The following is a 14,775-nucleotide window of genomic DNA, read 5'->3' as shown; positions in this document are numbered from 1 at the left end:
AATTTAAATTCAACGTTTTATATTATAGTGTTTTGTCTCACATAAATTTACTTTTTAACTAAAATTCTCAACTTAAAAAGCGAAACGGATACCCTTTCGCCCGATTTCGACGTCGGCCGTCAATTCTCAGTAGTCATATTCTCCCGTTATGGATAGATGATATATGGTCCCATAAAGACAAGAGACAACTATAATACACTACATCACAATACCTACACCATGAGGCATGAGCTCAGTTTCTATGGGTTTGCACCATAATATGAAAGACTTTTTGAGTGAACATATTAATGCCAGAATCATCAATCATCATTTCATATTGTATTTATTATTATTACGTACATGGCTGAAAGTACAATGTACATTTCAAGCAAAAAAGTACATAAGGTATATATTATCCTAACTTGAAATTAAAAAAGAAAAAAAAAATTCACTTGATATAGTCTAGTCTTTGATATATTGCTATGTACTATGATCAAAGCGTCATCTCATTTATTTTTCTTATTATTACTGTTATATAATTATTATGTTCATTGAAAAAGTTATACAAAAAAAAAAAAAAAAAAAAACCCCACTTGACAAAGTCTTTGAAATTGCTACGTACCATGACCAAAGCTTCTACGTATTTTCAAAATAATTGTGTATATAAATTACATGTATATGTATATAGGTAGAAACCTAGAAATTAATTAGCTTAAAGAGAAGAAGCGCTTTTTAAATTAAAATCAATGTCACCATTTTAACTTTTATTCCCATAAAATGAGCAGAATTAATTAATGCTTATTTTAAGGTAAAACCATTAATATAAGAATATGAATTAATTATATCAAACCCAATAGACTCTAGTGGTTGTTCTTGTGCTTGTACTATTCTTCTTGAGGAATTTTCTCCTTTTATTCACTACTAAATGATTAATTTGTTGGATTTAATAGTAAGTACTATGCTATAGACCCCAAATAAATAAATAAAAAAGTACTATTTCTATTGAATCTCTCTCATGGGTAGCAAAGGTTGAAACTAATCTCACATCTTTTGTCCTTGTTTAAACTTTAAATTAATTTAAGGGAGAAAGAGAGAAATATGTCAAGACTTGAGATGAATTAAAATTAATAGGTCAATAGTTTATATAAGTTAATAAATAGGTCAAATTACTGCTTTTGTCCATAATTTGTCTGGTTATGAACCATAACTTAACAAGTTGTTGTCCATAATTCACGGTTTTTGTTCATAACTTGTCTGGCTATGAACCATAACTTGACAAGTTTGTCCATAATTTATCTGATTATAAACCATAACTTAACAAGTTATAACCTATTAATTTTTATAATTAAAAATTGACCTATATACTTTCTTAAGCTTTTCATATTACCTATTCACTACTATTTCCGTTAATTTAAATGTCTCTTTTCCTTTTTTCCCTTTTCACAAAAAAAAAAAGCTAATAAAAATAAATAGGGTCACGTCAAACGAATCATTTCATTAAAAAGGATAAAAGTGAAATTAGTGCCCAAACCCCCAATCTTAATTAATAATGGTCGTTGAAAGTGAACTTTCTGAATGTCCTAATATTCCCAAAGACCTCATGCAAAGAGACTGCTCAAGTCATTTCTTTATACAATTATCAGTTCACATTGTTTAAAATTCAATATAATTAATTCCCAGATAATTATTTTCAATTTTAACTCCTCTGCTCATATAACTAAAGAAAAAACATAACCGCTTTTTTAACTATCAAAACCCTTTCCCTCTCTAACTTCTCTCTCTCTCTCTCTTCCCCGTAACAAACCACTCTCTCCATGATCAGAAACCGAAAGTACTCATTATTAAACTCCCGCCAAATTAAGCATGATTTTCTCTTGCATTTAACACAAGGTACGTGACTAAAAACCTAACAAACCCTCTTTAACTTCTTTGTCATATGTATATAAGTATATATTTATATATATATACATATATATAAATATATATATATACAGTCTCTATAACTCCCTCATATATATGTAGATATAACGCTCTTCAATAACTCTAGTTTCATATTATCAGAACGCTCCTTCATTAACTCTCTTCACCTGATTTTTCACACCCCCAAGAAACAATTAACCTTTTTTTGTTGTCGTTTTCTTTCAGAAACACCCAGAAAGAGAACGTAAAAAAAAAAAACGGTCATGGAGTTGAGGATTTCCGGTGGTCTTTTTGCTGTCGTTTTAGTGGGGTTATTATTTTTCCAAGTGGGATTTTGCTCAGAAATGTTATCGGACAGGAATCACATAAGCTGGGACGACCTGAAAGTTGATGAAAAGAAAATGCAAGGATTCGGTACAAAATCAGATAATGTTTATCGTGTGATTGTTGTTGACAAGAACGGAAACGGACATTCTCGTACGGTCCAAGGAGCCATTGACATGGTTCCTCAACATAATACAAAGAGAGTTAAGATTTACATTCTCCCAGGAATTTACAGGTACATTGTTTAATTTACTTTTTTTTTTAAAAAGAATTTTTATTTTTATTTTTATTTTTCCCACCTTTAAGTTTAATAGGGTCATTGATAGTGATCGTAAGATTTAAATCGAACAACGCATATTGTATAAAGCTGGATATCGTGAGAGAATTTTTCGAACAAAACACCATTACATTTATTTTATAGACACCGATTTAATTCTTAAATCAAATGGAGGATATTGTATAGAGTTAGAAATAATGAAAAAATTGTAAGATTTAAAATCATAAGATTAAGGTTAATCGCTCCCATAATATAGGGACATTTTATTGCAGAATTTCACCTTTTGGACGTTCAGTTTTTTACTGTGCGACAGGTTTTTGTCCTGGAGTTAGTGGGAATCTAAAAATTTACATACGTGGGTTTAGTGGGTTTTTTCTTCTTTTTTTTTTTTTTTTTTTTTTGGCTTTTCATGTCTCTTATATTTTTGTGCTATTTTCTATTTTTAATTTCAGAGAGAAGATATTCATACCAAGTACAAAGCCGTACATATCATTGATTGGGAACCAAAATCAAACTTCTGATACTGTGATTAGTTGGAATAATAAGGCTTCCGATAGAGGCAGCGATGGAATTGAACTTGGAACATATCATTCAGCTTCTGTTGCCATCGAATCCGATTATTTTTGTGCCACTGGAATCACTTTCGAGGTAAACTCTAAAGCATATATATATATATATATATATATATAGACACACACACACATATTCATTGCGGTATAAAAAAATATTTTCATTACGTTTATATATATATTCTAAATTTATCATGCATTTTAACATTTTGATACTGGAAAGACAATTGTCCATTGTTAGTGCTGAAAATATTGCAACAATTTATGGGGTTTTTTTTTTTTTTTTTTTTTTTTTTCCTTCTTTATTCAATAGTTAAGATAGAGTTGGTGGAACGTTGTTCAGCTTCTCTTCAAAATTATCTACCGAAGTTATCTTCTTTCAGTAGTTAAGATAGAGTTGGTGGAACGTAGTTCAGCTTCTTTCGAAAATTATCAACCAAAGTGATGCAAATGATGTGACAAAAAGATGATTTTACGGAAAAAGAGCAAGAAAAATTTTATGATAGGATATGAAAGAATATTCTATCGGTATATTCAATTTTAAACCGTTTAAAATTATAAATTTGAGTTACATCAAAAGAATCCACCTATAACTCTTATTTTAGTCAAGATTTTAGGCTAGAAGCCTGAAGTCCCCTAGCTCGGCCCGATATGACCAGAATATGCATCTTATAAACCATATAATCTACATTAAATTTTATTAGCTTTGAACACTTTTTCATTTAATGTAATTTTAATTGGAATATCTCACGGTTCAAAAATATATAAGAACCGATAAGACCTACATAGAAAGATTTAAAAAAAAAAAAAAAACTGAAAAAAAAGACGGAAAATGGAAGGGAAAACATTCATTGGTTGATGGTAATTGATAACTAAATGAGAACGTCATGCATGTGATGTTTGTGAATTACAGAACACAGTGGTGGCGGACCCAACAGGGCGTGGAATGCAAGCAGTGGCTTTGAGAATTGCTGGTGACAAGGCGGTTTTCTACAAAGTAAGGATCTTGGGGACTCAAGATACTCTCTTGGATGACGTTGGATCGCACTACTTTGTTCAGTCTTACATACAAGGAAGTGTTGACTTCATCTTTGGTAGAGCTAGATCACTCTACGAGGTAAACAACTCAAACCCTCATCTATATTCATTTTCACAACAGAATCCCATGTGGAATTTCATCTAGGTATCTTTTGTTTTTTTTTTTTGTTCACAAAAGCTTTTAGGCTTTTTGTACTTTTGTCCCCCAAAATTCTCGTTTGTTTCTTTAAACTTGTCAAACCATTATCATGTGGCCTAAATTGATGATGTTGTTTTTAAACTGGTGATGGAAAGAAGACGATTAATAGTAAAAAAAAAAAATGGTGTTTTCCAACTCAAAAGGTTTAGGGGCAAAGTGTGAAAAATGTTAGTAATGGGTAATTCCGTCACTAACTTAAATGGTGGTATCATTTTGGGCCAAGCTGCATATGTTTAGGGGAGTTAATTGTCAAAATCCAAAGTTTAGGAGGCATATTTGTCAATACAAAAATTTCAGGGGTATAGTACTAAAAAACCCATATTGCTAATGAATCGTTTAAAATTTAAGTGGGATAAACACACATCACTTATAGGTGACTTTCATCTGGGTACTTTTGTTTCTTGCTGATAAAGTTACTAATAAACTCATAACAATTATGAACATCATTTTTCTTTTGTATTTTAGATTAACTGCTGATAATAAGAGTTTGGTCTTGTGGAACAATAGGATTGTGTTCTACAGTCAACGGCTTCATTTGGTGGGGCAATTGCAGCGCATCACAGAGATCTCCCACAAGAAAACACAGGCTTCTCTTTTGTCAACTGCATAGTTAGAGGAACTGGGGATGTCTACTTGGGCAGAGCTTGGGGAGACTATTCAAGAATCATATATTCATATTGTTACTTCGAAAAAATCATAACTTCCTCAGGATGGAGTGACTGGAACCAGCCATCCAGACAAAAGTAAAAATAAACACACACACATATATATATATATATTCATACAAACTAACTTGATGAAAAAACTAGCATTGAAAACTATCAAATTTTGTCTTCTGAGCAGGACCGTTGAATTTGTGGAGTATCGCTGCCGAGGAGCGGGTGCTGACATGAGAGGTCGAGTGCCGTGGATGAAGCCCTTCAGCTACGACCAGATAAGGCCTTACATAAGCACGGAATTCATTGACGGGCAACAATGGCTCCGACTCTAGTTCTAATCCCATCATCTTCATTTCTTGATTCATGGACATAATTCAATCACAAGGCTTTACCGGATCACAAGGCATCAAGGCAACTAGGCACTATGATTTTCTTTCTTCTTTTCTTTGTTGTCAGTTTTTCTTTGTTGTGAAGAGAAAAATGAGAAAATAACTCATGATAGTGATGTATGTTCAAAGGCATAACAAATGTGTGTTTAAACCGTTTGTCTTCACAATATGAGCCTAATTTTGAGCATGTTTCCAAGTCATAAACAAGTTAATTTTCTGGCGGTTCTAAAGGAAAATTTTAATCTTATACAACATTATAAACTTCAAACTTTACACAAAGGTACAAGAAGCAAGCACATACTCAGTCATTTCATGGAAGCATGAGTACTGAATGGTTCATTTACGAGGTTCCTAACCAAATTATCTTTCTAATATAGTTAGTTAAAATCAGGCGGTCATAAAATCCTAACACCTGTGCCTGTACACCTACAGAAGCCACCAATTCGAAATTTTCGAAGGAATGGAATGAGTCTTTCCGCCACCAAAAGACCTTGTAACTATTTACAGAGACTCTAAACTAAGGGAAAAAAACCACTCATGTTAGACACATCTCATACCGTCACTTCCATCATTTCAATTGCTTTTAAGCTCTGATTGGGGGTTTCAAGCTCTTTCATGTCTTCTTTACTGCCATTGTCATCATCATGATGATCTTCGTCATCTTTTTCATCTTTCTCATCGTCATCATCATTGCCGTGGAAACTGTCTACATTATCACAACTGTTGTCAGCGACGACACCATCATCCTCATTGCTATTGTCTCTCAGTGATGGCGACTTCTCACAATTGACCAAGTCCATCTCTTTAGGAGGGTCATCAGAACTAGTAGACGCAGTCAAGTTAAGGTTTTGGTTTTCCTCTTCAGTGATGATGGGTTTAGAGCCTGTAGGTGGGCCTTCAATAGGCGACGAAGTTAAAGTGCCAGAGTTAACTTCTTTGCCAATAGTTGAGGACATGGAAGGCTTTGTACCTGAGCTACAAAGTGCAGATACGGCCGAAACTATGTCCGGTTTTGCCTCAATGTTAATCCACTTGTCCCCCAACCAGTCTCTGGATATTCTCAGGTCCTTCTTTTGTATGTTCAAGAGCAAGCTTTCACCTAATACAACCACACAACAATAGCACATTATGACAAAGAAAATATGGCTGAAAAGGAAGTTGGGCTGGAGATGGGTGATCATGAATCATTTCCGAATGATCTTACCAGGAAAAAAAGCTTGCACACTATCACCGGAGCTATCAACTCCAGTTACAACCCCTTCCCACCAGCCATCGCTCCACCATGCATCAATTGCAGCTCCCACCTTAAGGGAAACCTCTGTCTGCTCTTTCGAAGGGGCTGGTCGTATTGTTGGGCGGCCCGAATGTCTCATGCAAAGCTTATCAGGCATTGCCAGTTTAAGAGCTGGAATCCATTCCTACATATTTCAACAAGGAAATCAACAAGTTGGAAAGTGACTCGAAAAGACAGATCAAGTTTAAGTTAAGAAACGCAATTCTGGCAAAGCCAAAACTGGACTAGTCTTAACCTTCTATCTGTGCAATTACATTCTACACTTCATACCTCGAGATTGCCACATCCATCCTCATCTTGCAAGTCATCGTAAAGGACTTTCATCTGTTTTCTTGATACCTGCAAGACCGTACACCTGAACCAGCATCCTCGGATGCCGCTATCTTGGCAGAGCAATTCTATCTTGTCATCAACCTTAAACAGTTCAGTAAACCAGGGCTGACATCTAGCACGCTTTAAAGAAAATGATCCCCTGCCAGATGAACCATAATTTGAGTTCTGATAAGGTCCATAGCTCAGCCTACAACGATCTTCAGTAGAAATTTTGACCCTTGAATGATCCACTGAGCTTCTTCTCCTCTTAGAACCCATCTTTACATTTTCGCCATGGCCTAATTCATCATCTTCTTCCCAACTCAGGTTATTGCAAGACTCGGGCTGTGGAAAGAAATCGGGACCAAGACAAGAGAGAATTGGTTGATCTAAATAGCCTCGCAATTTACTCAAATCAAAGGGCTTTGTTCTGTTGCTTCTGAATTGCCTATAGCACATATGTACTTTAGCCAAGAAACCATGAGGAATTGCAGCTAAGCATTTTTCATAATGTTCACGAGTTAAGACCGTGGCAAGACCATCGACGCACTCTGCACTGATGACTTGTGCATATGGTGTTATAAAAACTTCTTTCGGGTGAGGATTTCGCAGCGGAACAACCCCCTTAACTTCCTGATTATGATGAAACCACCTTACTTTGACCTTTTTCTGACCTCTTTTGTCCTCGTACATGTCTTCCAGATAAGCAATGTAGTGATTCTCTCCATTTGCCATAACAAAGACAAAAGATTGAACCTGGATATCAAGAACATAGAGCGATGTTAGACCAAGGAGAGAGAAAGAATACATTTTCTCTTTCGCTTTATGTACTTTCTTAAGTTTCAAACACCTCATTCACAACGTTCCGCTCAGTTACTAGATTCTTACCGCTATCGTAATCCCATTCCTGCAGAAAGCAGGGTAATGCTTGAGCTGCTTACCACACATCCAAGGACTTCCTGACCAAACAATATCTGACTTGCGTCCCCTGCAATTCTTCGGAAGCCGGCCCTGATACACAGGTTTCAGGTGCCAAATAAGTATCAAAAACTAACTAAATGTAGAGTTCCTAACCAAATAAAAAGAAAAATTTACCGTGATATCTGGTCCTTGCGTTGGATATTCAGGAAATCCTAAAGCTTGTGCCAAATCATGAGTTGGTGAGTCTGTATTTGAAAAATAGTATTAAATGTAAGATCACATCTATGAGCTCAGTAATACAAATCACAGATTATGGATAAGATTAAATTAAGACTATTGCAATTATCAATTCTACCGTCGGGAAATTTCCACACTGAACAAATTGCAGAAACTATTCCAACTAGATTACCATTAGCATATACTATAGAAAGAAACGTCAAAGTTTCATTATTGTGTTAAACAAGCCAGCCTTTGCAATCCCTATCATGCTCCAAATTATCCTAAACTATCATTTTGAAGTTTCGAGGAATACAGGATTACTCAAAGAAAAGGGATAAAATAGTATGGCTACTCGGCTATTAAACTAAAGATAATTTATATGAAATTGGCTACATAACACAGAAAATCAATTAAGACACAATTTTTTTAATCTAAAGCTAAATAGAAGCAAGTCAAAATCATCATACCTGATCGATCTCCGTGCAGATGCTGCTTCGACAGCATGGAAGTAAGCCAATCAACAACCTCTCTTCTAGACCTCCACTTGAAACCAGCATGAATGGAATTCTCCTTTCCATGGGCTTGCAAGAACTCATCAGCAATGACATAAAACATGTGCCTAACACTCCTCTCGGTGCCCACGACCGCTAGGACAGATTCCCCCACGGAATCCTTCAAGAAATAATGGACCACTCGGTTTCCCCTCTCCTGAGAAACGAATTGCTCTTTCCATTCCACAAAATAGTGACCATTTCCAGACATTTTTGACACCAACCACCAGGTAGTCGACAAAACACCAGAAAACCCACTTGCAAAATTTCTAATTACATATCTTAAAGGTTTCAAACCTCAGAGACTTAGATTTCTTTCTTACAGAAAGCAACAATCTTGTCATGATTTTACAATCCTAACCCCAAGAACAACCCATCATTTTCCTTCTCTCAAAGTGGAAAATCTTAAGGAAATAAATCTGGGCATGCCATAAAATTGACAAGAATCTAGAAAAGCCTTATGGTTTGGACATAAAAGAGCAGATAAAAAAAACAAAACTTTACAGCTAAAGATGCCCACCAAACAAAGTGGTAAAAGGTCCAAAACCCACAACCCAGATTATTCAATTGCCTTTGAAAAGGCAACCTAAAAACAAATCAGGAAAATGTTTCACCATTAACTCTAGCACCATTAACTCTCAGCTAATAAACACAAGAACCCAGATGAATTTTCAGCTCAAAATTCAAAATTACAAAAAAAAAAAAAGGAAAGATGGCAGTCGTGAAGAATTAACAAAACCCAGAAAAAACCTGTGCTTTTGAACCGTCTAAAGGCAGATCAGAAACCCATCGGAGAAAAGAACCAAGTCTGAGCAGGGTTTTCCTCAACAGGCACAAAGATGTGGGCTTTACCGGATTTCCCAAGAGAATCAAGCCAAAAAAACGAAATGGGCATCTAAGTTTCAAGCGGTGGAAGAAGTTTCGGCGCAGAAAGAGAAGTTTTTGGAGGGTTGATTGGCGTAAGAGACTCTGTGGTGAAGGGCTTTTCTAGAGAGGAGAGAGAGAGAGAGAGAGGGAGGGAGGGAGATGAGTGAGAAGGGAAGGCACCACCAATACCATTGTGTTGTTTACTTTGGTGGGTACAAGGGAGAGAAGAGAAAGAGAGAGAAAATTGAGGAGAGAGAAGGAAAAAGATGATGACTTGAAAAGGCCATGGAAAATGGAAAGAGGAGTTGCAGAGAGCCTTGGAAATGTGTTTGTGCAGCTGACAAGGTGGGGATGAACAGAGGAGGAGAGAAGAGGACTAGTTGAACAATAAAAGGTTATTTTTGGTTTACTTAATCAATATTTAATTTCTTAATTATTTTAAATCAACGTTTAATTTGATTAATTATTTTAAATTTTAGATTTTTTATTGTCCGGCAAAGAATAGGGTAACCATCCATCATTGACCCTACCATGTTTTGTTATTTTTCTTACCAGATATTCTAAATTTAAAAATTACAGAAAAAATATGTAATATTCATGTTTAAAATTATTTTCAACCTCCCTTTTAGTTGGTCAGATTGAGAAAAGAAAATATGAGGTTTTTCAAATTAAAACTTTATTTTCTAGAATGTCAAAAATTATATACTAATTTTATAGTCGAAATCAACGTGAAGATGAAATTCTAAAATCGCTTCCTCTCCCAATATTGTCTTCTTTCTCTTTTTGTGCCTAGAACTCCACTTTTCCCCCTCTCGACTCTTCTCTTCCCGCCTAGGGTTCCTCTCAAATTTGTGTCATTTTGCTTCACGGCTAGACTCCTGACCTTAGAGGAGTTTTTTTATGGTAGTTATTGTGGACGACGAGTTTGAGAACCGGGTGGTTTTTGGTGCTTGCTGTGTGGTAAGTGGCCACTTCTTCACCCGTTTGTTTTAGGAGTGTTCATGCTTCCAAGTGGTTGCAACTCTAAAGTTGTGTTTGGAATTATTTTTATTTTTGTTTTTCACGTTTTTTGAGAAAAAAAAATGAAAATGAGAGATAAACGGCGTTTGACATAATTAAAGACAAAAAACGGAAATAAAAATAAATTTTTAGTCTAGTGTAAAATGTGAGAGAAATAAAAAATGACTTTTAGTCGTTTTTCATTTTTTGTTCCTGTTTTCTCCTCTCTCGAGCGGAAAGAGAAAGAGACATTAATGGATTTTTTTATACTGAAAATAATTTTTTGATAAAACTACTAAACGTATTTTTAAAAATAATTTCTGCGTGAGATTTAAAACGTTTTCATTTTTATTTGCATATAAAAAATAAAATCATTTTAAAATAAGTTCTAAACACATCCTAAGATTTTGGTTCTCTTACCATCTTGAAGCTTTTAATGGAGCACGTACATTGGCCAAGGTTCATGATGGCATCACGTGCATTGGCTAGGGCTCGTGATGGCAGCATGTGCCTCTCACACACTGGTGCTTTGGCAGCCCGTTGATATATATTTTTTTGTCTCTCTATAGTGTTGCTCGCTTTGTTTCTCTAAGACTTTAGAGATCATCCTGTCATCAGAGGCCCTTTTTTCATACGTTTTGAGATTTTGTTCCTTTTTTTTAGTTATTATTTGGTTGTCTTCCTAAAGACAATGATTTTTCCACCATTTGTGTATAGTTTGTTTTTGTAGTGTATTTGGTTTTCTTGTGTAGTAATGGAGGTGGTTCTCTACTCTTCTTGGTTGGTTGAGTGTCTAATATGCTAGATTGGTTTCTATAAAGTAGTTGGTGCCTTATTTTGTGCAATTGAAAGTTTCCATTAATTATAGAAGTGTTATAAAAATAGTCATATGTATACTTTAAGTTCGGTGATTCTATTAAGTTACAGTTATTGAAAATTTTCTCTTTTAACGTTTCTTGGTAAAATCGGTCTACGTTCAGAGTTAAATTTTCTTGTGTCTTAGATTATTTGTGTCAATGTTATTTTTTATTTCTCGGATTTGGTATGACATTTTCCCTTTAAAAACTAGAGTGAAATGTAAATAAAGCGTTAAATATCGCTAATGAGAAAATGCCATATATTCGTAAAGGGTATTTTTCTACAATACTTTGGGTTGTTCTTTTACAACAAAACTCAGAAAAAGTTTAAACTCAAGTTACAACTTTATTCACGTTCATGTTCTTTTAAGTTCCAACTCTATTCAACTTTACTCAATTTTATTCAAGTTACAACTTTAACTCAAGTTATAACTCAAATTCAACTCAAAAATTACACTCAAATTACACTTCAAAAGAACAATCCTTTTGACTTTCTGCTTTCTTTGTGTGAATAAATTGCAGCCAGCTAGTAGTATAGGGAATCTAGTCAAAATTACAAATAACCAACCTTCTTTTTTTTTTTTTTTAATTTATAGTCTAAAGAAAGAAACACAAGGACCACATATATTTTTCACTGAAATTTTTCTCTCTAGATTGGATGAATTCTCGATATAAAAGGAATTAAAATTTAAAAGCCAGCTTTTCAATATCAGAAACCAAAAGGATTATGATTCTAGCAAACAAAAAAATATAAAAAATAAATAAAAGAATTTGGGAGAGTAAATAAGGTCAAGTAAGCATTCTCACAACAGTCAACAATATGCACTTTATTTTTAACTTAAAGCAGCTTTTTTAACCAATAAAGTCAATGCTCAAAAACACTGATTTCATCCAATCTAGAGAGTACACTGATTTCATATGGACAAATAGTCAATTGTTAAGTTTGTGCGTTAAACACTGATTTCAATAAAACTCAAATTTTATAAATAAATAAATAAATAAATATGAACTTAAATAAAATTATAATTTCTGTTTAATTTTTTTTTAAATTTAGATACAAACGAATAAGTCCTTGATATTCTATTAAAGAATGCTCATTCTCATTAAAAGACATACATGTACTAGAGATTATTATTATTATTATTTTTTTTTCATTTTTCCTCCCATTTGCGAAACTTGCACTCACCATGATAATGGTTAGTGGCAGAGCTACATTTAACATTTTAATTTTTTTAATTATATGTAAATTTTAAAGAAGTTTAAATTTACACCACAATTTAACTAAGAAAATTACACCACAATTTAACTAAAGAAAATTATAATTATGTCCCACTTATAACTATCCAAAGATTTTTATTTTCATTTTTGCCTCTCATTTGCCAAACTTGCACCCTACGTGATGAGGCTGAGCCACATTTATTTTAAAATATTTTTATGAAAGGAGATTTTCTGATACGAATAAATCAGATTTTTCTGACCGTTAAAAATACATACTTTTTAATTTTTATGTGATTTTATATAAACCTAACAATTAAAAAATTTGGTCTACACCAGAAAAAATCTCTTTTTATTATATATATATTTTAAAGAAGTTTAAATTTACGCCACAATTTAACTAAAGAAAATTACAATTATGTCCCCACAGAACTAATGGATCACATGATGTATAATAATTCAAGCACACGTGAGCTTGCTTGCTAGCTTTACAAATGTCACGTCGAAAATATCTATTAAGAGGTTCCTATAAATGTGTGCGCGTGTGAATATATATATATATATATGTATATATATATGTGTGTGTGTGTGTGTGCGTGTGCGTGTGTGATGCAAGCGTAGTGGTTATTGGTGATAATGACTTATGAAGTAACTTGCTATTATGTCAACAGACAAGGAGATTGGGTGCAAAGAAAGCAACTCATTGCATCTGCCAAGTGCCAACTCTCTCTACTTTGGTCACGAGCCAAAGTTCAAGGATATTTTTCCTTGGAACAATTTAGTAGTAGGAAGTAAAGAAGTATCATAAAAATTCGGTATAGTTCTGATTCCTGAACCATCAAATCCTATCTATAGTATTGGGATTAAAGAAGTAAACAAATATGGAAGATCTAATGTTCTAAACCATATACTACCTGTAACAAACCAAAGGAAATTCTCTTTTATAGGAAAAATTTTGGGTTACAAAGCACAAACTTCTTTTACTTAAATATATAACCACCAGTCTAAGGAGCTGCTCATCACTATCAGACTCGCTGTTTGGGGATAATATCTGCTGCACATGCATATGCGCCATGTACACCATATCTCAAATAAAGTGGTTGATGCCAGTGTAACACGTGAATAATCAATCTGAACACTAAGATGTGGGAGAACTCCAATCCAGAAAATATCAATCAAGGTGAGGTGTGAGACTACTCAGTGAACAATCTGGGAATAAGTCATGTGCAAAGCGCTGCGCATGCCGCATCATCGACTCTCTTGACAAACGCCGCCACATTGAGTGCATCACAACATTCTTTGCGATATATACCCTACTCTAGATACTCGAACTCATCCGCTTGCTCATATGTTCGCATACCAAATTGGTCATGAAGTCAACAAGGAGACCTTCCATAGCCAACTTAATCACTAGCTTGGTCCTCAAACTAATGAGCCAATGGATGAGCTCAAGGATCTAGAGTGGGGTATACATCACAAGAAGCGTTGGGATGCTCTCAGTGTGGCGGCAAATACCATGAGAGTCGACGATACGGTACGTGCAGTGCTTCACACGTGACTTATTGTCATCATGAGTAGTCTCACACCTCACCTTAATTGATATTTTTTAGATGAGAGTTCCCCCACACCTTAGGGTTCATAATAATTATCCTCGTTTTATGCTGACATCAGCCACTTTATTTCAGAGGTGGTCTACATGGAGCATGCACCCCAAACAGTGAGTCTAATAGTGATTAGAGTGATGACGACTCGGGCGAGGATCTAAGTGAGGACTCAAGCTCTGCAAATATTGATGTTGATACTCCGATGGCTTATCAGTTGGACATGTCTTGTCGTGCCACTCCAGCAACTTAGAGCAGACCTTGTTTATCTCCAATTTTGTGATACATACTATAAACTCAGCGTGGATGACCATCTATTAGGATTGTTTATGATATGTGTGGCTAATGGTGACCTATATGGTTAACCTGTGTAAACTCGTATTATGATGTACGGTACAATATGACATGCAATGTTATGATATGATATTCTATGATATAGTTCTAAAATTCATGACATGATTATTCCATGACATAAGATAATAAAATAACAAAATGTTAAGCTTTGCGCTAAATTTTATTAAAAAAAATCCCCAAAATTTTAGTAACTAAGGAACTAAATCAAGTTAAATATATATATATATATAT

General features: G+C 34.4%; 2 protein-coding genes across 2 annotated transcripts; one reads left to right on the top strand and one right to left on the bottom strand.

Annotated features, from left to right (window-relative positions):
• The first annotated feature begins 2,162 nt into the window (after positions 1-2,162).
• On the top strand, positions 2,163-5,354 carry LOC21401218 (pectinesterase QRT1). Its single transcript, XM_010090167.2, has 5 exons — positions 2,163-2,458; positions 2,953-3,148; positions 3,983-4,186; positions 4,814-5,049; positions 5,150-5,354. The coding sequence occupies exons 1-5, from the start codon at positions 2,163-2,165 to the stop codon at positions 5,295-5,297; spliced, it is 1,080 nt and encodes a 359-aa protein (XP_010088469.2). The 3' UTR covers positions 5,298-5,354.
• Positions 5,355-5,399: 45 nt separating this feature from the next.
• LOC21401217 lies at positions 5,400-9,884 on the bottom strand. The gene is made up of 6 exons (XM_010090166.2): positions 8,568-9,884; positions 8,056-8,126; positions 7,849-7,971; positions 6,919-7,716; positions 6,559-6,772; positions 5,400-6,453 (listed from the first exon to the last, which is right to left on the bottom strand). Exons 1-6 carry the CDS (start codon positions 8,860-8,862, stop codon positions 5,906-5,908), a joined length of 2,049 nt encoding a protein of 682 aa, XP_010088468.1. The 5' UTR covers positions 8,863-9,884; the 3' UTR covers positions 5,400-5,905.
• Positions 9,885-14,775: the final 4,891 nt, after the last annotated feature.

This window comes from Morus notabilis, unplaced genomic scaffold (genome assembly GCF_000414095.1).
Source record: "Morus notabilis unplaced genomic scaffold, ASM41409v2 Scaffold1185, whole genome shotgun sequence".
Taxonomy (NCBI): Eukaryota; Viridiplantae; Streptophyta; class Magnoliopsida; order Rosales; family Moraceae; genus Morus; species Morus notabilis.
The sequence above is the reverse complement of the archived record's forward strand: the minus strand, read 5'-3'. Positions and strand labels throughout refer to the sequence as shown.

Bases quoted from the DNA above. Each gene is read 5' to 3' on its own strand.
- LOC21401218 (XM_010090167.2), top strand. From the start codon at position 2,163: ATGGAGTTGAGGATTTCCGGTGGTCTTTTTGCTGTCGTTTTAGTGGGG. The intron at 3,149-3,982 runs GTAAACTCTAAA...TGTGAATTACAG, and splicing joins CCACTGGAATCACTTTCGAG to AACACAGTGGTGGCGGACCC. The intron at 4,187-4,813 runs GTAAACAACTCA...GTGGAACAATAG, and splicing joins GAGCTAGATCACTCTACGAG to GATTGTGTTCTACAGTCAAC.
- LOC21401217 (XM_010090166.2), bottom strand. From the start codon at position 8,862: ATGTCTGGAAATGGTCACTATTTTGTGGAATGGAAAGAGCAATTCGTT. The intron at 7,972-8,055 runs GTAAATTTTTCT...CCTGTGTATCAG, and splicing joins CGCAAGGACCAGATATCACG to GGCCGGCTTCCGAAGAATTG. The intron at 7,717-7,848 runs GTAAGAATCTAG...CTTGATATCCAG, and splicing joins GGAATGGGATTACGATAGCG to GTTCAATCTTTTGTCTTTGT.